The 27,728-nt window shown below is 46.4% G+C and overlaps 1 protein-coding gene across 2 annotated transcripts in view; it reads right to left on the bottom strand.

Annotated features, from left to right (window-relative positions):
• TSPAN2 (tetraspanin 2) overlaps positions 1 to 20,314 on the bottom strand; it is a 47,175-nt gene extending 26,861 nt beyond the window's left edge. For both annotated transcript variants that reach the window (XM_041757360.1, XM_041757361.1), the window contains exons 1-2: positions 20,171 to 20,314; positions 4,141 to 4,243 (exon numbers count right to left, since the gene is read on the bottom strand). In XM_041757360.1, coding sequence (XP_041613294.1) covers positions 4,141 to 4,243; positions 20,171 to 20,239 — 172 coding nt within the window. In that variant the 5' untranslated portion in view covers positions 20,240 to 20,314. The remainder of the gene's footprint in view (positions 1 to 4,140; positions 4,244 to 20,170) is intronic.
• Between the last annotated feature and the right edge of the window lie 7,414 nt (positions 20,315 to 27,728).

The following is a 27,728-nucleotide window of genomic DNA, read 5'->3' as shown; positions in this document are numbered from 1 at the left end:
TTGTGGACACGACTCTTGTGGTCTTGCCCTATGGCCTTTGCTTTCTTCATTTTGCTTCCACTCATTGATGACAGCCTGGTCTTTCAAACCTAAATCAGATCCTTGCCTCACCAGTTTAGAATGACCCCTGATGTGCCCAAATACCACTTAGCTGGCTTTAGTTATATATTAGTTTCCATCAGAATTTAAATTGTTAACTCTGTGAGTCTTTTTAAATAGATTGCAAAGATACAAGGGAGTGAGTACAGCATTCATTCTCATCACTGTCTCTCATGAATAAATAAATAAAATAAAAAAAAATAAAAACACCATGAAGAGAATTTTAGATGGCCAGATGTTTATCCTCAACGAAAGGGAGACAGCCTTTCTTTTTTTTTTTTTTTTTTTAAATTTTTATTTATTTATGATAGGAACACAGTGAGAGAGAGAGAGGCAGAGACATAGGCAGAGGGAGAAGCAGGCTCCATGCACCGGGAGCCCGATGTGGGATTCGATCCCGGATCTCCAGGATCGCGCCCTGGGCCAAAGGCAGGCGCCAAACCGCTGCGCCACCCAGGGATCCCGGAGACAGCCTTTCTTACATGTTTTTCATATAACTCAGGTCTTCATGGTCTTTTATTTTTTTAATTTAAAAAATTATTTATTTATTTATTCATGAGAGATACACAGAAAGAGAGAGAGAAAAGCAGAGACACAGGCAGAGGGAGAAGCAGGCTCCATGCAGGGAGCCCGATGTGGGACTCAATCCTGGGACTCTGGGATCACGCCCTGAGCCAAAGGCAGACGCTCAATTGCTCAGCTACCCAGGCGTCCCTTTTCATGGTCTTTTAAAAATGGTTTCTCTTCACTATTGCTGAAAATTTCCAGTTCAAGCTCAGAAATTACATTATAGAGATTTACGTCTTCCAACCTCAACCTCAGTGGTGACGTGGGTACGTGGCTGGGTGTTAGACAGTTAGTTATTGCCAAACAACTTGAAGAAGAAGGTCTGCCTGTAAGTGAGCTGGTGGATGTTTTCCCACGTTTTAGTTCAACAAAGGGTAGACTCCTTCCCCATCCCTGGGGGCACAGATGCAGCTGTTGATGGAACGTCCTGAGAGTCCTACCTGAGGAAGAGGAGATAAATAGGGTTCCAGCACAGAGACAACAGCATGTGATGAGAAAACAGATTGAAGGCTAATACCCTGAACCTCTATGTGCCTGAGTTTCAGAGGCAAACTATTTCCATGCTTTTATTGGGACTGACATCATGTTAGGACATTAAGTAACTACCGAATTCAGAGTAGGGAGAGCAAATAATGTTCACCTCAAGGATCAGTTATATATGGTTGGAGGGGCTAGGTTAGGAAGATGCCCCTAAAGGAGTATCCTGGATTAGCCATCCCTTCCTCGGGCTGGGGAAACAATGAGTAGCTGCCTGCCTTATACTGGTCAGTGCTAATTCAGAGTCATCAATAAGGATCTCCTTAATGCAATCTATCAGAAACCCACCTGACTCCCGAGGCACCATTCAAGCACCCCTCCACCTGGAGCTTGTCCTGCAGTCTCCCAGTATTCTCTCCCACTTTTTTTTTTTTAAACATAAGCTCTAAGCCCAATGTGGAATTCAGATTCAAGACTCTGAGATCAAGAATAGTATGGTCTATTGACTGAGCCAGCCAAGAGGTTGCTAGAAGCTTCTTCTAAACCTGTGATGCTTTTTAAATGTGACTGCTATAGTCACAGGCATATACCACCACTGTTCCCATACAAGACTTTTTTTTTTTATATAAGTAATATCTATTCCCAATGTGGGGCTTGAACTCACAACCTCGAGATCAAGAGTTGCATGCTCTACCAACTAAGCCAGCCAGGTGCCCCTTCTCACATCTTAATTCAGTGATTATGTTTGTACCACACATTAGTACTTAACCTATGCATGGGATTACTGTCGCTATTTACCATCGCATATGTCTGGAGAGGCCAGAATCCCATTACGATGGGATCAAACTATTGCTATGATGAATCCAGTGGGCACAGAGGTGTGATTATAGTGAATGGAGTTAGAAATTGTAGGGCACAGTTATGGAATACGCAGCCCCTGGCCCATTAGCAGCATGAGGGGAGATGCATTCCTTCTGCTACCCTCCCCTGACTCTTCTGTACGTCCCCTGGAGGCAGTGCAGGACAAGGACAGGCAGAGCTTATCTGGGGCACAGGGGCCTCTCTGAGATAGAGAACGGTTCTGAGGAGGTCCGTGGAGCCAGGAGAGCCTCAAGGAGAAATATGTTAAATGTGTGTGTAGGCTTTGGACAGAGGGACGTGTGCTATCTGGAAACCACATGGGTGGCAAAGAGCATTTCAGTGTCGAAGTACAATGGCAGATTCCTCTGCTTCTTCCCTATAAAAACTCTGACTTTATCCAAGTGTCAGAGGCCCCCTGGGGAGCTTGGGCCCCTTACCAAGCCCAGGGTTACTCTTCTTTAGTCAGAAGAGCCAATCATTCTAGCTTTCTTCTTGGGCATGATGAGCTCAGGTATGAGCACACAGTACAGTTCTGGCCAATATGCTGCAAGGAGAGGCTACTGGGTGTCTTCTGACACAGGTTGTAGTCATTCCTAAGAAGGGCCACATGAGGTGAAACATCCTTTCTTTCTCTTTTGGACGTTGCCATTTGAGGACACGACCCTTGGAGCCACCATAGCTATCTTTCAAACCTAAGGGGACGTGTTTGAGGTCATCTCGAGGACAGCCAGGGGAGAGATGGAAAAAACCTGGGTCCTTGATGACTTTGTGGAATCCTGAGTGAATGCTGGAGAGTCCCCATCTCCATGCTTCTTTTACTGTGCTTCATCAATTTCAATATAGGTCTGACATGGTCACATTTGAATGTCCCTAAAATTAGGATGCATTGGTTTTTTAAAAAGATTTTAAAAATTTATTCATGAGAGACACAGAGAGGCAGAGACACAGGCCGAGGGAGAAGCAGGCTCCCTGCGGGGAGCCCAATGCGGGACTCGATCCCAGGACCCCAGGATCAAGCCCTGAGCCAATGGTAGATGCTCAACCACAGACCACCCAGGCACCCCAGGATGCATATTTTAGGGCACGTCATGGTTGAATTGGCAGCATTTCTTCTTTTCTGAGTGGAACTTAAAATAATCGTGTGTTTTACAAAAGACTGCCTCTAAGATTTGATGAGATGTGTGTGGACTGTTCTTCCTGCCGCCCATCTTAGAGTACGTTCCTTGTTACTTTTCTCCAGAAGAATCCTGGCTGCGATGCTGCTCTTCTGGGGAGGCCAAGGGTGGGCTGGGTGCTGAAGAGGGGAGCAGCACAGCTGTGAGGAGCCTTCCCCGAGGCTCTAAGTGAGCCTGGGCGCTCTGTCCCTCCCAGGAAGCAGACACTGCTCTTCTTGGCACTGGGAGCAAACGACCTGCACAGGACCTTCCTCTCCCTGTACCCTCCACACTCTATAGGTGGTGCAGGCTGTGGAGCAGCCTTTCCCACAGGGAGGGCTCTCACTGGTAGTGACAACAGTCTCGGGCTTTCTGAAGTCTAGAAGCCAGGTGCACTCGGCTAGAGGGTGAGTACAGTCTGCAGAAGAGGATGAGACGTAGATTGCAGGGACTGAACCCAGGGAAATGCTCAGCCCCCTTACCTCAGGCTTACCATGTTGTCTCAGAATTGCAGGCCACCCCCCCCTCCCTGGCCACCTCTTACCAAAGTTGGGGGGAGGTGGCCTCATCCCCAAGGGAGCCCTGCCCTCCACAGTCCCTAGTTGGGGGGACTGGGTACCTCTGAACCTTGAGATGTCCCTGCACTTGGGATTGCATCTCTCTCATAGACAACTTAAAATACAAGATCAGCATAAACCCCGAGTCAGCAGGGACCCCACAGCCCAGAGGGCTGACTGTGGAACGGACTCTGTGCTGCACCCCCTTGCTCGGCAGGCCAGTCCCTCCACACTGGTCTTCCTTGCCTTGATGAACCACGGGAGGAGCGGGCAGTGAAGGGGTGCAGGATCCCCGCTGGTCCTGGCCACACAGCCCCAGGGCTGGGCGGACCCGGTTTTGCTTCCTCACTTGCCCTCACATAGAAGTCCGGATACAGGTTCTGGGGCGGCGCTAGGCGGGGCTTAGGGCAGCTGAGGTCACTCACCCATGTAGAAATACTCTGGGGACTTGTCTTCTGATGAGAAGCCCTTCATGGTGCCTCCAAACCGAAACCAGAGTCCAAAGCCAATGACAGCCGACCCTGCCAGCTGGAAGGGAAACAACATGGTTTTCAGGGGGTGGAAAGGTGCAGTGTTCACATGAGCCAGGGGTGGGTGGGGGACCCCAAGTGCTGGGGCTGGAAGAGGGCATCTCTTTAGAAATCAGCCCATCTGCCCTTCACGTTTCTTGGGGGAGGAGAAATGATGGGCTCCAAGCCCCCCAGGTCCCCAATGTGATATCAGAACTGGGGGTTCCTGATTCCAAGGTGAGTTTGTCCTGTTCTGCTGGGACTGTCCTGTGGTTGCCAGGTATGGACAGCATGGCCTGGGAGGCGTCTCAGAAAGAATGTTCTAATAATAGTCCCCCTGGAAGGGATTTGCCCCCTGCCACGCTGTCCGTTGCTGGGCACTCTGGACCTCCTCACCAACATCACAGTGAGAGGGAACTATGTTTCCACCTCCAGTCACCAACAGCAAGATGAATCCTAAGACCTGAGGGGGAACCCACTTTTCTAAATTGGAAGAAAACACACAAACTTCAGAACCGCCCACACCTCCTGAGTGTGCAGGGCCAGTTAGAAAGCTGTCTCAGAGCTATCTAGTACCCTTTCTCCCCGGAACCTCCGTGGTCATTGTATTGCCCAGGGATGGTTTTGCCAGGCATTGAAGGAACTCGCCTTTTTTGTTTTGTTTTGTTTTGTTTTGGGGTGTTTTTTTTTTTTGGTTGCTATTTTGAGTTTCCATGGAAAGTGAGAAGGGAAAAAATAATTTTCTGAAAAAGCATGGTCTATGTGCTGTGTGGCTCTTGGTGAGGCTGTGTGGCTGGCGCAGGCAGCAGTTGGGCAGGCTGGCGGCTGGTGGAGTCATTGCCTGCTTCCTCCAGGCCACTCTGAGGGCTTTTGTGAGGCTCCTTGTCAATGCTGGGAGGCTTTCCTACCATTTCAGAACTGTCACAATGGCCTGCCAGCAGGCTCCTGCCACAGGCACCCATCTGGAATTACATCATATCAATCAATCAACAGATATTTCCCGGGCACCTTCTGGACTCGGGGAAATAAGTAGATGTAAAGCTTGCCTTCTGGTTCTGTCAACCCATCTAGTTAGTGTGTGTGTTGGGGGGTGGGTGGGTGGCTAGAACAGATGAACAGCTTAGAGGCTGCTTCTGCCCCAGCAGAGAAGAGCAGACACAGATGCTGGCAACAGAACAGGATGCAGAGAAGTAGAGCTTTAATAAGGAAAATGGTATCAAGGTCAGGGTTGGACCAGAGCCCTTTGTACGCAGGGTCCCTCTGTCTGCAGGGCTTATATCCCAAGGACCTGGTGCTACCCTTTGGGGCTCTCAGTCTGGACTCATAGAAAGACTCAGTCCTTCTCTTCTTTCCCCTCCAAGCCGTTTCGCTCTGTGGCCCGCTTCTTTAGAAGAGCAGCGTGACTTCAGTGAGGAGTCGGAGGGGCTAGAGCTCTACCAGCTGGACTCTCTCATGTGGAATAAGTAAGAGTTTCCAGTACTCAGAGGAAAGCACTAATTGGATAATGTGAGGGACAGCTAAAGGAGCTGGACTCCATCAGCTTTAGAAGAGTTTTGCATTTTTAAAAGGGTGGCATGGCATGGAAAAATATGGAAAGAAGTCATGCTAAAACAGTCACAGTATTTATCTTTGAAGGTGGATTAGAGGTGGCTTTTTTTCTTTTCATGCTATCTTTTAACTTGTCTGCAGTAAGCTTATATTACTCTTATAAATTTCAAAATGCTGTTTTTTGGATGCATTCGATGGTAGTTTATCTGCTCAATCCAGAAAAAGTGAGGAGGGTTTTCTTGGGCCACGCTCTAGTTTGGGAGGAAATCAGCTTTGAGGTCACTGCTGTTCTGGTGCAGGAAAGAGTGATGCCCTCGGGAAGGCACTGTCCTAAAAGCTCCCCGACGTTGCCTGCCTGGGACAGATGTGCCTAGCAAAGCCTCACAGGCCACCTTACCCATCTTGCCTCTGTGGTGACTTGATGGAAAGACAGTTTCCAAATACAAAGCAAAATCTATTGACAGAGGCATCAGGCCAAGGCATGCAGCCACTAAGCAGACTGTGGAGGAGGTGACTGGTCCCAGGGACACCCTACCACGCGGCCACATTTTTGGCATGTCTGTACACAGACTCTAATTTATTGCTGTCTGGGATCATCCTCCCAGACGGAATACATTTGTCCACTTCTGGCACAGATGTATTGGATGCATAATGGAAAATTAAAAGAGAGGTTGCAATTTCAAGCCATGGGGCAACAAGAAAAAAAAATCTGCGCTTGCTCATCCACAGCCCCAACCCCAAACCACACGGGTTTCCTCCCAGGGTGAGGAAACTGTGGCTTAACTGAATGTCATCACTGTGTGCAGGGAATCCTCCCAGCACAGCCACTGGCCATGTCAGGAATATGTGGGTGAGGACCCATCAGGCCCAAGGTTGCTCATGACAACAGTGATCACTGCTTTGGAAAGTGGGATCAACAGAGACCACGTAGCCTGTTGGTCCTTTTGAACTCACCACTCCCATGAGGCTCCTGTTATACTCTGGTCACTGGACTCAGGCTGATACCTCACCCTCAAAATGGAACTGAATTGAAAAAATTCACCCCAGTTCCAAACCAGCCAGGAGCAAAGCCGGGAAAGAGACATCTCACTAAATGATGGGGGGGCGGGGGGCTTCAGGCCCAAGAATCCTAAATTTTAATCCCTTCTAGACCCAACCCCCTCCCTCATCACCCCATTCTTTCTTCTCTTCTGAATCTCAACCACAACACTGCATGTCAGCCAATATTAGACAAGTAAGGAATAAGAGGCTGCCCCTTCCCTTGCCCCTAATTTCATCTCCTTCCTCTCCCTCCCAGTTTTTTAAGGAATCAACTGCAGTCTGGGTCAGGGGCATACTAGGCTTTAGGGAATCAATGATGAAAGACAGGATTCGTAGTCTCACATGGAAGATAATCCCGTAAGTGGGTACATGCAATATAATACAGGAAGTGTGCTCAGTGGAAGGGCTTGGTGCAGAGCAAAGCGTGACAACTGGTGTTCAGTAGAAGACATTCTGTTTTGGTTTACACCCTGAAGAATGAGTTTGAAGTCCCCGATCAGGGGAGGACTGGAGGGATCCTTACCTGGAGCCTTTGATGGGTACAGAGAGGAATCCAGGGCTGGAAAGGCAAGTTGGGGAAGACCATGCATGGCCCACGGCTTCTACTTAGCTTGTTATCATCTTGGAAAGCCTATGGTAGGGCCTTGAGGGTAGGGGAGATGGGAGCAACTCATTTTGATGGGAACAATCAGGAGCATGAAGGTTCCCTGATGCCAGACAGTGAGGAGCCAGAGATAAAGACCTGATGGCTGAAGGCGAGAGCGGGGATGCTGGGGAGTGGATGTGGTGAGCAGTGAGGACCATGAAGGAGCCACCCTAACAACTCAAGAACTTTGTGGAGAGCTGCTCTGCTTCTAGGACTAGTACCAATCCCCTGCCCTTGGAATAATTATCACTAGAAATGTTGCTTTTCCAGGAATAGACTTTTTTTTTTAAAGATTTTATTTATTTATTCATAAGAAACACACAGAGAGAGGCAGAGACACAGGCAGAGAGAAGCAGGCTCTCTGTGGGGGGCTCAATGCAGGACTCAATCCCAGGACCCTGGGATCACAACCTGAGCTGAAGGCAGAGGCTCAACCACTAAGCCACCCAGGTGCCCCAGGAATGGACTTTTTTGTACAATAGCATGAGTGGGATTTTGATGCTAGTCACTTAATAAACATTTATTGAGCATCTATGGTGAGCAGGAGCCAAGGATTCATAGGAAAGGAAGATCCAGCTCCTTCTCAGGAGGGTCTCAGGGGCTGGTGAGGAAGCTGATTCCCACTGGGTGGTCCAGGAGGGACACTAATCTTGCAGGTAAGAATTCAATCACAGAACCCCAGGCCACGAGAAGATGCCAGATATCATCATTCTTTGTGTCACATTTGTTTTCTGAGTACCACTTGTACATCAGGAATTCAGAGAATGTGATGAAACAGGACTTTGAGGGCAAAAATGTGCCCATTATTTAAAATGAAATAAAATAGAAAAAAAGAGGTAGCAGTGAAAGGAACAGTGACATATCAATCCACATCATTAAATAGTGGGTCACCAGATTCAATTATGCATCTGCACAGGCAAGTGATTTCAGTTTCTAATCATATTCTAGAGAGTCCGCAGAACACAAAGTTGCAAATTGTAAGCATATGTCTTTAGAGAAGACAGTTTGTGTTTCAAAACTGAAGTAGCAGAAAAGACGACTAAGGACCTGCTCAGAAAGTATTTAAAGCAAAGTGAATGGGCAAGAAGTTTCCTTTAAGTAATGGCTATTGGTCAGGAGCAGGTCATTTAGCACGAAGCAGAACTTGTTAAAGGATATCAATTTTATTTTACTGTATTTACTTCTACTTTCCTAGGATCACTGATGAAAGTTCTATCTTGAGGACACATTTTTTTTTCACTTAAAAAAAAATTTCGTGAATCACAAACATGGCTCTTCGGAAGGCACTAAGTTGGAAGGTGGACAGTGCTGAGATGCAAAAATGCCAAGATCACTCCCCAGACCTGGGTCCGCGGGCTGCCCAGCTTCCCTCCAGACTCTTTGCCCCCAGAGGAGGCCACCCTGATCACCATCCTGATACATTCCACTCTGCTATCGGATGACAAACCCCAGCAGAAAGCCTCCTTTCTGGGTAAAAAGTTTACTTGGGGAAGCTCTTGGACAGCACATGTTTTTTCACCTAGATGGGGGACAATTGTCCCTTGATGCTCTGATGCTCTCTCCACAGTTTCAGTTCCTTCTCCCACCTGGAAATCACTGCTTCTGCTATTTCTTTAGCTTAGAAAGCTATCCTCCCCTTCCCTTCCACCTAGCTCACAACCTGCACCCCCCCCCCCCCCCCCGGTCAGCTGCGAAGTCACTTCCTCTGGAAAGCCACCCCTGGCCTGGGTATGTACCTGCCTTCATGTCTCATATAACCATTTCTATTTAAATATTTCTGGAATTTAAGAAAAAATTAAGGCCTGCATGGGGGTAGGGATAGGGTGTATACTGCACTTACCCCTCTGTGATGCAGAGCAGACTCCCAACAGACATCTGTTAAATGAATGAGTAGAGGGCCTTCACAAAGGTACCTCTCAGGCTGTGCTATGGACTGAATTGTATCCTCCTGAAGCCCTGCCCCCAGTGTGATGGCATTTGGAAGTGGGACCTTTGAGAGGTGATTAGGTTTAGAGGAGGTCATGAGGGTGAGCCCCCCATGTTGGGATTCTCTTTAAGAGACTGCAGACAGCGCGTGTGCTCTCTCACTCTGCCCTGTGAGAACACAGTGAGAAGGCAGCCATCTGAAAATCAGGAGGAAAGCTTTCACCAATACCTTGATCGGCGATACCTTGATCTTGACTTTCCAGCCTCCAGAATTGTGAGAAGTCAATCCCTGTTGTGTAAGTCACTCTGGTTTTTTTTTGTTTGTTTGTTTGTTTTTTTTTAAATGGAAGCTTGACTTGACTAAGACAGACTGACAGGAGTGATTGCCCCCCAAGGGAATCCTTTGCAAAGCACTGTTTTAAAAAACATCCGTACCTGGGAAACACTATACCAGACACCTTGGAAGGCAGTGTGTGAACACACTGTTGAATATACTCAGCAAAATACTTTCCCACAGAAAAACAAAACAAAACTAGTGCATGAAGTATCAGTTCTGTGTTTTCTTTAGCCTTTAGATCTGTGCTGTGCGTTATGCACAGACACAAAGGGTACATCTGTACATGCCCTTTATAGGCATGGGTATATGAACACTTAATGCAATTATAGCAACACACACACAATGCGCTCGAATGCAAGAATGAACAAGGTCAATTTTGTATTCTTGCTCCCCAGAGTGAATACCAGGTGCATACACAACCCAGCTCCTTTGCAATTCTCTTCTTTGCAATGAAGTCATTCAAAGCTGGAAATGACACTTTAACCCTAGAGTTGTCATTAAAAGCTTTTAAGCTAATACTTGCTCTTGGTGGCAATTCTCATCCCAGATGCAATCATGTAATGAGCACTCACAATCTTGATCTGATTGCGAGCCACATTATGATACCATAAGGGTAATGGAGTTCCATCCTTTTAGCAGGCGAGAGTGAGAAGCACATTTGCTCTGGAAGATGACACTAATTTTCTCAAAGAGGAAAGCCAGTTCCCAAGATTTTCATCCTCTTAATCAGTGAGGGCAAGGCAAAGAGTCAGGCGGCATTTTCTCAAAATCAAGGATTCTGTCAGAAGAAATACAAGAGCCAAATGCCACAGGACATCCATGTAAAACCATATCTGTGGAAGCTTGCTGCCTTTGCCTTGACGTCAGGAGCAGGTGAGGTGGAAGCGGGAGGCAGTGCTGTGGCAGTGTATGATGAAGCAGCTGTTGGCTTGGCAATGTGTTGGTTAGAGACCAGGGTTTCTGGCTTTTCCTATTATTATTCTCATAATGATTCCATGAGAACAAGCTCATGCTAAGAAATTCCTGAAAGACTTCCTTCAGGTAAGGATATATTTTAAAGCCAATCAATGCTGAATCCTCCACACTGATGGTAGCATTCTGCAATCAAAACCACGACAGTATCAGCAGCATGCTACTCATCTCTGAAGAGAATGCTGGGCTATGTACAAGAGCCGAACATACCTTCTTCTGTTTGTTTAGGTCATTAGGAAGTTAACCTGTGTGGATTGACTGGCACTGTTGGGAGGCGGTGTGGAAGTGCTCAGACCATTCCGGGCTCAGGGGAAGGAAACTAACCTGGGGTGGAGGAAAGCTTGCTGTCATGACAAAGCAGATACAAGACAGGTGGTGGAAAGCATGTTGGATTTATTTGGTGGGTCTACACAATGCCTTTTCTCTAAAGAAATACAGAGCGAAGGAAGAGGGAGGAAAAGTCAGCAAGAATTAGGAGAGAGATGATGGCGGTATAGTTGTCTTTGACAGCAACACAAATATCACAGGCTGCTGGCTAATGATTCCAGTGAGCAGATGGCTTGATCAAGTGAAGATCAAATATGTACAGAGCTAAGATTCAATTCAAGTGTCCGAATCGGATGAAATCCGATGTCTGCCCTACCTCACCTCGCAGAAGATTTCCAGGAGGACAATGATGACCTTTCCAACATTCTCTAACTTCCTCCTGGCAACACTGGCTGGCTCTTATCTCAGGCTTGTCCTCTGAGTAAACACTTCCCCTTGAGAGCTACAATGCCTACCCTGACATCTCACCTGTATCAAGCTTTCCATGAGCAAGGACTGGGCATTTAATGATATTTGTTTTACAGCCTAATATTTTCCAAGGTAGTTTGAGAGAACTACTCTTGAGATAAATAGGATTCTTATATATTCAATGATAATGGTCTACACCCAGTTTTAGTTGTGACAGAGAGACGATGGCAGAAAAAAACATTTTAGTAGAACTCAGGTTAGACTGGAGTAAGCCTAAAAGCTTTGGTTTATTAAAAAGTTAGCTTGGATGGAATCCCAGAGAAATTGTGAAAGTCTAGATTGGTGTTCTAGATAGCTTTCACTTAACAGCAATTTTGCCAGAAGCCATCTGTGTCCGGAAGGCAGGCAGCACTGGGTCATTTGCCGGGGGACGGGCTGATTTGAGAGTGTGCTATTCATCTCACTTGCCTGGGGCAAGCAGGTGGGCTCCCTGGCCATGTCAGCAGCTTGCCAGGCACCAGGCGCTGCCGTGCTGGGGGCCCTGCCATCCCTACCCAATTCCCTGGCCCTGGTTTATAAGCTGAATCTTTTCCCAATCGCCATTTTGATGGGGAGGACCACTTGGCATGCACTTTGGAACACTGCCAATTGCTCTTCTAGAAAATTTTACCTCTTCTGGGTATTCAGACTGCACAGTGATGCCCTGAGGCTGGAAAATAACAAAAACACCCACTGTATAGTGCTGTGGTATCATGGTATCGAGAGGCTGCAGCAGATAAAAGCAGGGGTTCTAGGCATCCCTAGATTTTAATCAGGCTCTGTCACTTACTAGTCTGTGATCTTGGGCAAGACACCTGATTGCTCTCTGTTTCCTCCTCTGCAAAGTGGAGGTAATAATAGTGCCTCCCTAAGAGGTTAAATGAGTTTGAGTTTCATACTTAGAAAGGGGAGTGCCTGGTACTTAGTGTTACTATGGTGGTAGACTTGTTAATGTTACATTCAAATCGAAAACAGAATCCTACCCAAGGTAGGAAACACTGCTCGCATAGTGCCCATAGCCAAGTCCTCTGCTGCCTTTCTCTACTCATTTTTATTTTAGCTCTATGCTCTTTCCAGGATGGCTAGAATCCCTTGAGTTCTCTAAGTCATCTATTCTCAATATGTTAAGTGCCCCTTTCTAGAAGCTATGCTCCCCCTCTCTCTTTAGTTTTAGTTTTATAAGACCCAATAAAAGATAAAGAGAAAAAAGGTTTAGAGAGAAAAAATAACTCTATTTAGGCTAGAGCTACCCAACAGATCTTTCTCCAGTGATGTACATGTAAACGTCCTCGATCTGCGCTGTCCACTATTGCAGCCACTAGCCACGGTTATTAAGCACTTGACATGTGGCTACTGTGACTTAGGAGCTAAATAAATATGAAATCTCTTTCAGTACTAATTAATCTAAATTTGAATAGCCACACATGATTAGTAACATAGACACCATATTGAAAGTAACATGCTCGTCATAACTCCAGCCTTCTCTCCTGTGCGTCTGCAGATTGGAGTGGTGGACAACATAGACTCGGGCCACACAAGGAATCCCAGCTCTGCCGCTGGCTAGCTCTGAGTCCCTGGAAAGTCTCTTAAACTCTCTGTACCTCTGTTCCTTCCTGTATAAAGTAGGGGTGAAAATAGCTGCAATTTCAGGGGGCCAGTGTGAGCATTAAAGGAAATGTGCTCAGAAAGCAATGGCACACACCTTGCATTTATATAATGTTTACTCTTCTTCAAGTTTTTACTACTGAAATTAAATTTAAAAACTGTTTCTTTGATATATACCCTTTCTCAATTCCCTTCTTGCTTTTCCTCTGCCTTAAACTGAGCAGTAGTATTTTCAACCTAGCTCTCCTGCTTATCTCATATACTGAGCTGACTTTTAGCTTCTATGTCTGCAAAATGGAGATAATTATAGTATTTCATGGGATTGCTACAATTCATGACCAAATAGGATAATAAGTGTGAAAGCATTTTGTAAACTAAAACATCATAGGAATGTTAATTGGCATTATTATTTTTGTTCCCAATTAAATCCAAAAAGGATGAAGAGGTGGGCCAAGGTAACACTTACTTATTGTAAGATGTGCTCCCAACCAATCTGATATTCTCATTTTACTTGCTTCTTCCTCAATTCCTTCTCCTGATTCCTTAGCAACCATGAAACTGTCTCAATGATCAGTATAGCATCACTTACTTCAGGCAAACAGCCCTGGTATGATATTTTTTTTTAAAACATTTTATTTATTCATGATAGACACACACACAGAGAGAGAGAGAGAGAGAGAGAGGCAGAGACGCAAGCAGAGGGAGAAGCAGGCTCCATGCAAGGAAACCAACGTGGGACTCGATCCCAGGTCTCCAGGATCATGCCCTGGGCTGAAGATGGCCTTAAACCACTGAGCCACCTGGGCTGCCCCCCTGGTATGATATTAATTGTGAATATTAAGGCAGGGGATGTAGGTTATGTTCTCTTTTGCCATACATAGCTGGAGATCCAAAGATACTGCATGGATGTTCTAGAATTACACAGTGAAATACAGTGGACAATGAACACGTGGCTGCCTAGTAATTCTAGAAACCATCAAGTCTTAATATAAAAAAGGCTTAAAATAATAATGGTAAAGTAGTAACTGGAATTAAGAGAATTGCCAAGACGAAGGGCATTCTCTGCCCCATTCAGAAGTGAGAGCCAGCAGTCTTAACCAATGGTTCTCAAAGTGTATTCCCTAGACCAGTATCATCAGCATCACCTGGAGGCTTATTAGAAATGCAGACCTACTGGAGCACCTGGGTGGTTCAGTCGGTTAAGTGTCGGGCTCTTGATTTCAGCTCAGGTCATGATCTCAGAGTCCTGAGATTGAGCTTCGAGTCTGTGCCCAGCAAGGAGTCTGCTTGGATTCTCTCTCTCCCTCTCCTCCTGCCCCTTCCCCCTTGCATCCTCATTCACATTTTTGCTCTCTCTCCCTCTCTCTGAAATAAATAAATCTCAAAAAAAAAATAAAAAGACCTACTGAACAGAATATATACTTGGACAAGATCCTCAGATGATTTGCATACACCCTGAAATTAGAGGGGCACCAGTCACCAAGGTTTTCCCATCTCTTCCCAAGACTTTGGTAGCAGAGAGGCAGGGCAGGGTACAAATAGGCAGCTCCTGCGCTGGTGTCAGCAGTCGGTGCACATAATCCTGTGAGCTGGAGCTTTGCCACTGACTGCTGAACCTCTTCTAGGAGCCAAGGGATGAAAGAAGGAGGATCCCAGCAAGAAACAGTCACTGCCTCAAGGAGCAAAGACACTAGAGAGGAAATAAACTACAATAAAAGGCAAAATGGAGCACTAAATAGAGGTGTGAATGCCTCAAGGTCAAGGACCTGTGTCTTCAGTATTTTTGAATGCCTAAGCACTTGGTAGGATGCCAGGCACATGGTAGGTCATCAGCATATGTTTCCCAAATGACTGCAGAGGAAGAAATCTCTCTGGACTCCATGCCCTTGAGAAGCTATGAAACTCTTGCTTTTTCTTGTTTGGTTGGACACCTATTTACCACCTTTCTTTACTTTTATAAACTTCTTGGATTCTGGTGTCTACTCATGCTTCCAATTCTTAAATATGACTACTACTATTATCTTACATTATTGAGTATTAACTATGCATATGGACCACGCTACTTACTACTTTACATGTATTAACTCATTTTATCCACACAAAAATCACAGATGACGTTGGTACTTAATTATGTCCATTTTACAGATGAGAAATCTGAGGCTCAAATAGGTTAAACAACTTGTCTGAGGTCCCCTAGTTAGTAAATAACACAGACAAGAATCAATCCAGGCAGTGCAATGCCAATATCCACCTTCCTGGCTTCAAGTTCCTGGATTTGGATGGCCATCCTGCCTAGACCTGTCTGCTGGACTGCTGGCATTCTATCTCTAACCTTGCACAATGGCCCCTATCACAGACTCGTGGCCCCTTCTGGCAATGCCAGGCCCCTCTCATCCATTTAGGGGAGGCCGGCCTCTACCGCTGTCTTCTCACCTTGACAGAAATCAGAAACAAAGACTATCCTCCAAGAAGACCAAGAAAATTCTTATCTGCCTTCTGGGGTGGTCTAGCTTTTGGGTGGATCCCAAAGAAAGTTTTTTTTTTTTTTTTTTTTAAAAAAAAAACCAGTGTTCCAGACAGGTGGTAGCTCTAAAATTACTGTTTGAAAGAAGTTTGACAAAGAGGAGGAGGCCACCTGGCTAAGCCGCAGCAGTGCCAAACATCTTTCACTCCCAAGCTCAAGGGACACAGTCTTTCCCAACAGTACCTGCTAGGCATCACTGACTGAACCTCCAAAGCTGCATGAATACTGGTGAGAAGGAAAGTAGAGAAACTTCAGACAAGCCATATATGGCATGTGACTTTCAACAATGAACGGCCCTGCTTCCTGTCGGTCGCTATCACTGAGTTGCTCAGTACAGCACAATGATAGGAAAACGCTGAGCGTACAACAATAAGGCAAGGAATAAACAGTGCCTAGGTTTTTCTTTAAACCAACATATGCGGCTTGGTGTACTGTGGTGTTTTATTTATATTGCTATGCAACAGAAGAAAAAAAATAAAGGTGATTTCAGTGAGAGGCATGGGCATATGCTGTGCTATCTGATTGCAGTGTCCGAATTTAGACATGACAGATGTTGGGAGGGGTTCCATGGCAGACATCAACCATGATAACAGAAGTGAATTTAGTGGGGTTCAGGGCTAGGCTTTGCTTTTGTTTTTAAAAATGTAGTGGTGAATACAGTCAGCCAGGCAGTGTGCTGGCTCTGGCAGGATCTAGCTGAATGTTTATAAAATCAGAGTAGCCTAGGGAAACTTACTGAAACCAAGCTGCCAGAGGAGGCTGCAAATGGATTTGTCAAATTGGAGATCACAGAACACACTTGCCCCCACCTCCTTGCCTGCCTTCTGGTGAGTTCCTGATAGGAAAGACAGTGTGGTCACGGAAGGGCACAAATTGCAGATCACAGAACACACCCGCCCCCACCTCCTCGCCTGCCTTCTGGTGAGTTTCTGATAGGGAAGAGAGTGTGGTCACCGGTCACTGAGGGGGACCTTATATCTCAGAAGGGTAGGCACCTGAGCATGTGAAGGTGTGAGTGAATATGACACTTGAAGTCACAGCTGCAGCCTCATCTGCAGCCCCCATCCTTTGCCCCTTCCCCAAACTTCTCATGAACCCCTCCAACCAGGAAAAACAACTTCAGAAACTAGGGTGAGGCCTTTCTGGAATCAGGTTCCCTCAGTTACAGAGAAGGTGGATATCTAGATAACTTATCCCAAATAATCACTTTCCCCTAAATCATTATGTGTCAGTTTCCATTAGCCCTTTCCTAATGTAGATGCTGCCCATCTACTCTCCCATGGACGTGAGAGAGGGGAAGGCCCCATCCCTTCCTCCTGGGCTCAGTCTGGGCAAACAAAGAACAAATCAACAGGTAACGTGCAAGAAGAGATAGGTTCAGTCCTCTAGATCATTGATCATCATTGATCATTGGGGCAAATTGGGAAGGTCATTTGTACCAAGTGCTCTAACCTGCAGATTCATTCACTCCACAGATATTTACTAAATGCCTCCTGTGTGCCCAGCTCTGTTCTAGGCACTGGAGATATAACTGTGAACGTACAGAAAAAAAAAAAAAAAAAAAGGCCTGCTCTCAGAGCATTCCAAGTTCTAGTGGGGAAAATTCACAGCGCAAACTGAGAGGATAATGTGTCATCCTATAACAAAGATAAGCTGCAGGTCACTTGGCAAATATATATGCTATTCCCCCAAATGAAGGGACCTGGGAAAGACAGCTAACTTTTACTGAATGCTCCTATGTGCAGGCACCAATAACGTTTTTTGAGCCCTTACTATGTACTAGATTCACAGGAAGATGAGGTCAGGCACTTTATACATTTCATTTTAATCCTCCTCACAACCCTGTTACCCCACTGGTACAGATGAGCAAACAGACACCTAGAAGTAAGACTAACTTACTCGAGTACACCCTGGTTGTGTGATCAATAACTTGATCTCTGCACTCAAGCCCAACCCCTGTGTCATACGGTAATCCCACCCAGCCTTGTGCTGCTCCTCTGCCGGTGGGTGGTGTGTCAGCCCCCTTGCCTTGCCCACCTTCATTCTACCCGTCTTGGGAAGTCCAGCTTAAACACCCTATTCTTCAGGACCAACTTTCCTGGCTCCTCACTCTTGCTATGATCCTTTCTCTGAACTCCTTTTTTTAGATTTATTTATTCCAGAGAGAGAAAGAGAGAGAGAGAAAGCGTGTGCACAAGGGAGAGGGGCAGGGAGAGGGAATCTCCAGCAGACTCCTCACTGAATGCTGAGCCCAAGTGGGGCTCAATCTTAGAACTCTAAGGTCATGACCTGAGCCAAAATCAAGAGTTGAACGCTTAACCAACTGAGCCACCCAGGCCCTCCAACTTTCTCTGCACTCCTTAATTAGATCATATATATAAAAGGTCATGTCTAACCCCAGCAGCTAACACAAGGCAGACAGTCAAACATCGCTTTGTTCCTTCTGTTTCCCTTCTTTACTGTGTTTATGGCCAAAGTGTGACATTTGTCACTTGATTATGTACTTATTAACTTGTTCTATATGCATTGGACTTGTTTTCTTAACAACATTAGCAGCTAACAGAACAGCATTTTACAGTTACAAGTTACATATATTTATATATTATAAATTATCTAATACTTATTTAATAACTGCTTAGCAGTGGTTCTCAAACTTGAGCAAGCATCAGAATTACCTACAGGGCTTGCTAACACAGAGTTCCTGCTTCAGCAGGCTTAGCATGGAGCTGAGAATGTGCATTTCTGACAAGCTCCCAGGAGATGCTGATGCTCTTGTCCAGGAGCCACCCTCTGAGAACCACCACTTAGGAGTGTAATGTACCACAGTGCTTGGGACCACAGAGGCTGAGTCTGAGTCCCACCTCTGCCACACACTAGCTATGTGACCTTGGGCAAGTCAGCCTACGTGAGTCTCTGTTTCCTCATCTATAAAAATGGGGATAAAATATTATACACATGGGCACTGTTGTGAGGATTAAGAGTAATAATGAATGCAATGTGCTTAGCACTGTCCCTGACACAGTGAAAACATTCAATAAATGCTCCCTATGATCCCTGGAAAGGTTGGCACAGCATCAGTCACTAAATAAGCACTGAGCCCAGCCTGAGAATTCCTTCTTAGACTGATTGAAAACTTGTTTTGAATTTGTAAGCAGTGAGAGCGAAGGGTGTCACCGAAGCATGACATCTAGAATTAACAGCTTTTAAAATTAAGCCAGACTATTAAAAAGCAGCACAGCATAAAGGACCTTTAGAAATGTCCCTCCCTGTAGTATGCTGAATGTAAATGCCCCATGTACAAAAATCATGTGTGTTTTCAAAATTCAGGGGCTGTCTTTGGGGTGCCTCCTTCATACCTTCCCCTGCTGAAGGATGCTGAGCATGGCAAGTTGTCTTCTGAGACGTTAGAGTTCCTGGAGTCACCCAGGCATCTGGGCTAATGGGTTGGCAGACACAGGCAGAGCCCATCATTCAATAATTAATTAGTTGCAGTCATGGGAAGACAAACTCCCTGGAGCAGACAGACAGTCACCATCCTCCTCTCTCCTAGCTGTTTCAAAGCATCCAGGCCATTGCTGCTCCCCACTAGCCTTAGGAACCTGTTTCCCCAAAATAAGATTTATATTTTCCCCCAGGGTCTGACTGACAGTTTCCTGAGAAAACCCAGGAGGAATGTGCAGACAAGACAATTTTTAGACCTTGTCTTACAGTCCTCCAGGGCCTGAGACAGGGTATACAGGGATCTAGGGATGGTCTGGCCCTAACCTTGTCCCAATAACATAGGAGACAAGGGGCATGGCCCTATCTCTCTGTGAACCACTAATCCGGGGAATGTTTGTTCAATGCAAAGTTGAATGAGATCATCTGTGGTATTTAGCAGAGGCTGCGAGCTAGGGGCTGTGGGGACATGCTGCTGCCCTTTGGAAACCCCTATCTTCTCACCATCCCCTTGACAGAAAGAAGAGCACCACCGCCTCCTCCCAGCCCGAGGTACCTTCCTCTGACCCTCAGAATAAGGACGACACCTGCCCCCCCCCATTTTCACTCCTACCCCCCATTTCCTTAAACAAAACCCTCACCGCCAGGTGGTGTCCCCACACACGCCGTTTGGGGCACCACCGCTGGCAGCCCCGCAGGGGCACAGGGGTTTCTCTCCCAGAGCCCAGGCCAGGCCCCGGCTGCAGCGGACGGCAGGGCGACAGCGGGGGAGTGCCCGGAGGGCGCGAGGGCGAGCCACTCCTCAGGAGGTGAGGGAGGGGGGCTGGTGTCCCCGCACCTGGAGTCAGCAGCTGGGGCACAGGCTCCTCAAAGGGAAGAGCCTCAAGGTGTCCCCCTTCTCACCGGCTCTTGTTGCTCCACCTCTCCCTCCCTCTGCGCTCCCCCTCCATCCCTCTCCTCCCTCTTTGTCTGCCTCTTCCTCACCTCCGCCCTTCCGGACACCCAGCCTTCGGGACCCGGCTCGGACGCCGCGGCGGCCAGCTCCCCGGGGACCCCGGCCCCGCGCCCGCGCCCCCGCCCCCGCCCCGCCGCCGCCCGGCCCCTCCCCTGCCCGGCCTGCCGCTCCGGGTCTCACCCAGAAGAGCAGGTTGAAGCCGAGCAGCAGGTACTTGATGCACCGCAGGCCCCCGCGGAAGCGCCCCATGCTGCGGGCCCGGCGGCGGGATCCCGAGTCCCCAGGCCCGCGCTCGGAGCGCCGGGAGCGGCGGGGCCGGCGGGGAGGGGGCGGAGCGCGAGGGCCCGGGGCGGGGCCTGCGGGGCGGGGCGGGGCCTGCGGGGCGGGGCGGGGCGGGGCGGGGCGGGCCCCCGGGGACCCCGAGAGGCTGGCGGGGGTGGGGGCGCAGAGGGGGCGGAGATCCCGAGGCCGGAAGGACGCGCCCCGGGCTCTGTCCCCGAAACGCGCGCGGTCGGTCCCCCTGATGCGCGGCCCGGCGGGCGCGGCGCCCTCGGGGCTTCTGCGGGCAGCTGCCGGGAAGGGCGGTCCGCTGGGGAGCCGAGACCCATTTAATCAGCGCCCTGCACGGAGACTCATTTGAGGCCTGCGGTGGCGGGAGAGATGAGGACGCGGCCCCGGTGGCTATGGAAACCTGGGAAGGTGGGACCGGGGCCGCCCTGACGCCGGCAGTACCGTCGCGGGGCACCCGGGCCTGCGCTGGGCTCCCCGGCACCCGGCGAGCGCCCCGGCGCGGGGCCCCTTCTGGGGACCCTCCTTCCGTGCCCCCCGCGCCCTCGAACTCTTACCTTAACGGGGCAGAACTGGCGGAGGGCGCGGGACGCGGCTGCCCTGTGCGCGGGACGCGGCTGCCCTGTGCGCTGGCGGCTGCCCCCCACCCTGCTCCGCTAGCTGGCGGGGGCGGGGGATGGGGAGTCAGTCCGACCCCTCGGGGTCCCCCTGGATTCGGCTGATGGAAGGGCTTGGAAAAGAATTCAAACCCTCTGGGATTAATTGTGGTGTGGAGATGAGAGAAAGGGGGCGGGTTTTGTTTTGCTCTGTTTTATTAAGTTAGGCTGCTGGCTGGAAAACCAGGCTCCCGCTCCCATTGACTAAGTGTCTGCAATATGTGGTGCCAGACGGCGTGGGGGCGACAAGAAGGTGTAAAATCCAGGGATTCTGTGCATTAATTCAGCAAAATTGTAAGTGCCAATTATAGGCCAACCATAGTAGCAAGCCCCAGGGACTCAACAATGAGGGGACAGCCAGGCCTGGTAGCATCATCTCCGGTGGTGGAGAGGGAGCTGTAAGCGCATAAATATAACAGGATGAGGAGGTTGGGTAAGGTGCTGGTCAGCACAGCCTGGCCCCACCTTATTGGACAAGGAAGACTTTACTGAGCACAGTGGGCCTCATCTGGTCTCCAAGAATGAGCGTGTGCACAGAATGAGCAGTCCAGGCAGATGGGACATAAGGTGCAAAAAGCACAGGGCCGGAGACACCGAAGACACCCACTCCCCCGCCCCCCAGAACTAAGAGAAATGTACTTAGCTCAAGTGCAGCAGACAGATGAGACTGGGGGCTGTTGTTTGGACAAAGATGCAAAACTACCCATGGGCCTCAGTTTCCTTATCTGCAACATGAAACTCATAGAACCTACTGCATCACATTGTAAAGATTAAGGAATTACTATTTGTAGAGTGCCTAGAACTGTGCCTGGCACAGAGTAAGTACTCCATAAAGCTTAGCTATTATCACATTGCACTCTATCAATCAACTGGTTTCTACCATATTGCCATCTTTGCCTCCATCTGTGTCTTTGGACATTTGTTTGAATATCTAATGAATTTTATTTATGAAAATGAGTAGAAGACAGAAAAATGAAAGTGCTGATTCTGGTGATAAATTTTAAATAGCGCAATAGAGAAAAAGATGGAAATCATTAGGTATGCAGAAAGAGGCAGATAGCTTCAATCGTACACTGTTCTAGATCTGTCATCTCTGCTCTATTATAAAGGAAAAGAACTAAAGAGTAGTATCTAGTACATTGTGGGTATTCAATAAATCTCTGAATCGAATGAACAACAATGATATTATACTTTAAATATATTGTTGAATTTTATGTTTCCCAGAAAAAATGCATTTAGAGATAATATAGTCTATAGTCCCTGGGAACAGAACCCCTATTATAACATATAAATCTATTGTTGTTGCTTACCACAATTTTAGCACAAATATATTAGAGACATGGTTGGCTGCCTAGCACAACAGGTTTAGATTTTGAGTATTGACTTGCCCAGATCCTCTCTCTATAAAGTTGTGTTCTAGGGGAGTTGATCCTTGACAGGGTTGAAGTACTCTAACTGATGACACATTGTCTTTCTTTTTCTTAATGGTTTGTTTGTTTATTTATTTGAGAAAGAGAGAGAGAGAGAGAGCACAAGCAGGGGAGAGGGGAGGGGCAGAGGGAGGAGAGAAACAGACTCCCCACTGAACAGGGAGTGTGATACAGGGCTCGATCCCAGGACCCAGGGATCATGACCTGAGCCCAAGGCAGATGCTTAACTGGCTGAGCCACCCAGGCGCTCCTAACTGATGACACATTTTGAAGAGGATATTATACAAAAGTGGGGAACTACATTACATGACATACTGAGGAAGTAAGGCTTTAAACTAGGTATTATGCAAAGCCACACATAAGATCTAGGCAGGGGATAAGATGGGTAGATGTCTGTTTTTAGAATGGTCAAGCTGGGGCCACACAGAGGATGGTTTGCAGTGAAGACTTGAGACTAAGAGGCTAAGAGCCATTCAGGGAAGAAATGAGATCCTGAACCAAGACAGTGGTAGTGGGTATAGGAAGGAGGCTCAGATTTGAGAGAGATTCAAAGACTGAGAAAAGATCAAGGCAGTGGATATGAGGAGTAGAGGAGAAAGAGAGGGAAGGGTAATTCCTGGGCTCCTTGAGGAACTAGTCAGGTCCTGAACTGTTCACACAGAGAGGCAGTATAGGACGTATCCTGGGTTTGGGGGAGAATGTTACAGATACTGCAGGCGGGCTAACCCATCACCCAATCCTACAGACAAGTTAGAGGATAGGGAAGTCAAGTATGGTGTTTCCTGGTTTCCTGTGCAGCTAGGACAACAGTTCTGATGGATGGGATTTATGTGGAAGTCTGCTAGGTGGCTTCTGGAAAAATATGAAGCTGTGTTGATAAAAGTTCTGTTGTCACTGGCATTCCTTCCTTCCCTTTCTTTCCTATCTTAAACTCAGACATGAAGCCTGGAGCTGTAGAAAACTTTGTGACTAGGAAGGAAGGCCAAGGGAATGGCAGACCTGCCAGCCAGGAGATTGTTGGAGCTATTGAACTGACACTAGCAGCTACCTACCTCCAGATCTCTTGTTATGTAAGAAAAATCACCCTTGTTTTGTTTGTTCTATCCTGTTACTTGTAGCTGATGATATTTCTAACTGACACAGGAAGACAATAAATTCTTATTTGGATCTCTTCAGTTTTAGATCTGATGGGAAATCCAGATGGAGCCATCCAGGAGACAGATGGAAAGATGATTGGGATTCTGGAAAGAGGTTTGGGCTGTAAGTATGGGTTAGAGATTCATTAGCAAATGGTGATAATAGAAACGAATGGTCTCCAAACTTTTGCCCACACATGATTTGACCAGTGGTTTAGGATATCAAGTATGCCCTTGAATTATGATGAAATATATTCCTGTTGTACACTTTCCCCAATATTTTATTGTGAATATTTTCAAACATACAGAAAAGCTGAAATAATTGAGCAGTGAACAACATATATATGCCACCCAGGTTCTACCTTAAATGGTTTGCTTTAGTTACGTTACTTATCTCTACATCTGTCCATTTGTCAATCTATCTTATTTTTTATACATTTCCATATAAATTTTTGATGCCAAAACATTTCACTCCTGAATTTTTCAGCATGCATAACTTGGACGAGAGTACATATATTTGTTTACAGTTTTTTTCTTGAGATAAAATTTACCTCAATGAAATGTACACATCTTAAGTACACCATTTGATGATTTTTGACAAATGCTTTTGCCTTTCTAACCCCAAGCTCTGTTAAAGTATAAAACATTACTATCACCCCAGAGAGTACCTTTGAGCCCTTCTACAGTCTATGCCTTCATCTCTCCTGGAGGCCACCACTGTTCTGATTCTTTTTCATGATAGATTAATTTTCCCTGTTCTGTAACATCATATAAATGGAATTGTACAGTATTTACCCTCAAATATTTTTAAGTTGGTGTGTAAAATTCCTTAACTTTTAAGTTTGCAAAAGATGTTGTTTCTATTGTATTTTAAATATTGACATTAAAAAAATGGAAAGCCACCTCATTTTAATGCATTGAGGAGAAACTTAGTGCTTGTGTGATCTGCTACCTGCCATCATCCTTTTTTTTTTTTTAATGTATCAGGTTTAATGCTTGAAATGACAACATGAAATTTTTTATCAAGGCTTGCAGATGCCGATCTCTCAGTTTTTAAATATATAAATATGAGAAACTTAGTTCAAAATAAATTTTTACCGAGGTGCAATGGATGTAAAGCATTATATTAGTTTCAGGTGCACAGCATAAGGATTGGCTATTTGTACATATTTGTGATCCATTTAAACAAAAGTATACATAGGCTCCTCTTTAACAGAGTAAAAGTTTGACATCTTTCCTTTTTCTCCTTGGACTTGTAATTCTACTCCATCTTTTCCATGAAATGTAATCCTAAAGTAATTTTTATGCTTGGAAGACTTTTCTTGAGTCCCCCTCCATTTATACTTGTCCAAACAAATATAATTATATATTTATTAAAATTTTGCCTCCTAAGACCCTAACACTCTAAGTGTTAATTAACTTATTCTAGCTTGAGTTATCATTAAAATTATTCTTAGTACACAATTGATTCCTGATTGAAATAACAATAGAGTTTAAATTCACAATTATTAAACATAAAAATAAAATGTATTGGAGCTGCATCTCTTAATGAGATTGGTGGGGCTGGGATTTTTTTTTTGTTAGTTCTTGTATTCATGGATGAATAATCCTTATTGCTAGAACAACACAGGGCTCAGCATAAATTCCCTTAATATTTTTCGTTGCTTTGATATTAATGCTGAGAAATGTTTATATTTTATTTTTCTAAAGATTTTATTTATTTATTCATGAGAGACACAGAGAGTGAGACAGAGACACACAGTCAGAGGGGAGAGGCAGACTTCCCACTGAGCAGGGAGCCCAATGTGGGATTCTATACCAGGACCCTGGGATCATTACTTGGGCCGGAGGCAGACACTCAACCACTGAGCCACCCAGGTGCCCCGAGAAATGCTGTTTAGGTACATAGTGGGTAAATAAGTGAATGGAGATGGAAAAATTTGTTATAGATGCCAATCAGTTCTTTTTTTTTTTTTTTTTTTTTATGATAGTCACAGAGAGACAGAGAGAGAGGCAGAGACATAGGCTCCATGCACCGGGAGCCTGACGTGGGATTCGATCCCGGGTCTCCAGGATCGCGCCCTGGGCCAAAGGCAAGCGCCAAACCACTGCGCCACCCAGGGATCCCCCAATCAGTTCTTTAAACCTCTTCTGAATTATAAACCCCAATTCACATATGGATGTATCCTCAAACCCTATCATCAACTGATCAATAAGCTGGCCACTCCATTTGATCTTTCTTCTTTTTTTATTGAAAATAGAGTTGGAAGTCTTTTAGCTTACAAGAGCATTTATTATCCATATTATAATCATTCACTGTATTATTGTCACTGTAAATAGTCTCGTTATTTATGGCAATTTTTAAAAAATTGAAGTATAGTTGACACATACACAATATTACATTGCTTTCATGTGCACAGCGTAGTGATTTGACCAGTCTATACACTTGTGCTATGCTCACCACAAGTGTAGCTCCCCTCTGTCCCCATACAATGCTACTACAATGCCATTGGCTCTATTCCCTGTGCTGTACCTTTCATTTCCCTTGACTTATTCTCTCCAAAGCTGGAAGCCTGGGTCTCCCATTCCCCTTCACCCATTTTGGTCATTCCCCTCCCCCCTTACCCTCTGGCAACCATCAGACTGTTTTCTCCTATAGCAGTTTTTCAGGTTGCTGGTCCAAAGATTTTTTCCGCAAACTCTGAAGAGACCTACCCTTCTTAGATTTAGGATGAGTGAGAAGAAGCTCATGAAGAAACACAGCTTGATCACAGGCGTATTCTCAGGCAGATTGACGCTAGGGAATGAATGCACATGGCAGTTGAGGTTCTGGAAATGAAACTATTCATGTTGGAGTCCCTTCTGGAAAGATTTCTACATTGCCAGGTGATGCATGCCCCAGAGATGAGATGAGATGGCTGCTCTAAGCCACGAAGAGTGGATGATATGGCCAGGGAGGAGGGGAAAGTGTTGGGGATGGAAACTTTAAAATAACTACATTTGAAGAAGTGGGCGGAGGAGACATAGCACTCAAAGGAGACTGGTTGGAAAGGACTGGAGAGGTAAAAGGAAAATCAGAAGAAAGTGATGTCATAGAGGCTGGTTGGGGGGTGGGGAAGGAAGGTCTGGGAGGAAGTTTCTGAATGGGAGAAATAGCCACAGTGCTGGAACCTCAGCAGGAACCTCAGCAGGAATCTGTGAAGCCATGAGATAAGAGTTGATTGGATTTGGTGCTGTGGTAACTCAGGTAAGGGTAAGGGCTGCTTCAGAAGAGTGGTGGGTTGGGTGTGGAAGCTGGGCTGCAGTTTAGGGGTGAATGGGCAGCTGGGGAGTCACCCTAGTTGCTCTTCAGGAAGCCCAGCTATGAAAGAGGTGGAGCAAGATGGGGAGGGGGCAAGTTTTCTTTTCTTTCCTTCCTTCCTCAATGTAAAGATTTGGATATGTTCTTAGTGCTTTGGGAAGGTGCCTATGGAGAAAGGTGGAAAAAGAGAAGCAAGAGCAGAGTCTTGGGAGATCTGGAAGTGGGTGGAGAGACAGGACCCAGATGGAGGTTTATGTTTGGAGATAGGAGAACACAGGCAAGGACAGTGTTATAGGAAAAGGTGGCTGTCAAGGTGGCCCAATCCCAATCCTCAAACCCTCTGTGATCTGATTTTACTGCCTGTGGAACTTTCTACCCATTGATTTTAGCTAGTATCTTGTTTCCTTGTGAATTGTGTGATTTCTTTCACTTTTCTTATGGTCAGCTGCTCGTTTTCCTTGGAAAATTGTGGGAAATGCTTTGTGTCTTGAGTTGGGATTTTGTTTCTCTGGAGGGGATAGACTTTCACTTTTGCAAATCAGTCATCTCAAGGTACCACTGTAGACCCATTTCAAGACTGGTTTTGCAAGTTCCCAGGGTCATTTTCACCTGAAGCCTCCCCCTGCAAACCTCAAGATCAAAACATGACCATTTTCTTGTTGCCTCCTTTCTTGTGATGGGTTTATTTCCTCTCTATTTCTGCCTTGAGCGTGTAGCCCTTGGGAGGGGACACCAGGTCTGGGTAGGGTTTTCTGATAGACACTTTATCTTAGTAGGAGTTCACACTTTACTTGATAAACTGCAAGACTTTGCAGCTGTTAAAACAGAACCTCAGAGCCAGAGGTGGCCTTGCCACCTTTACTTCAGCAGCATTCTTGCTTTCATGTCATTTTGGCCTTTGTATATTCTTTCTCTTTTGTGCTAGCT

Source organism: Vulpes lagopus, chromosome 5 (genome assembly GCF_018345385.1).
Source record: "Vulpes lagopus strain Blue_001 chromosome 5, ASM1834538v1, whole genome shotgun sequence".
NCBI lineage: Eukaryota > Metazoa > Chordata > Mammalia > Carnivora > Canidae > Vulpes > Vulpes lagopus.
This window is presented reverse-complemented; position numbering and strand designations above follow the sequence as displayed.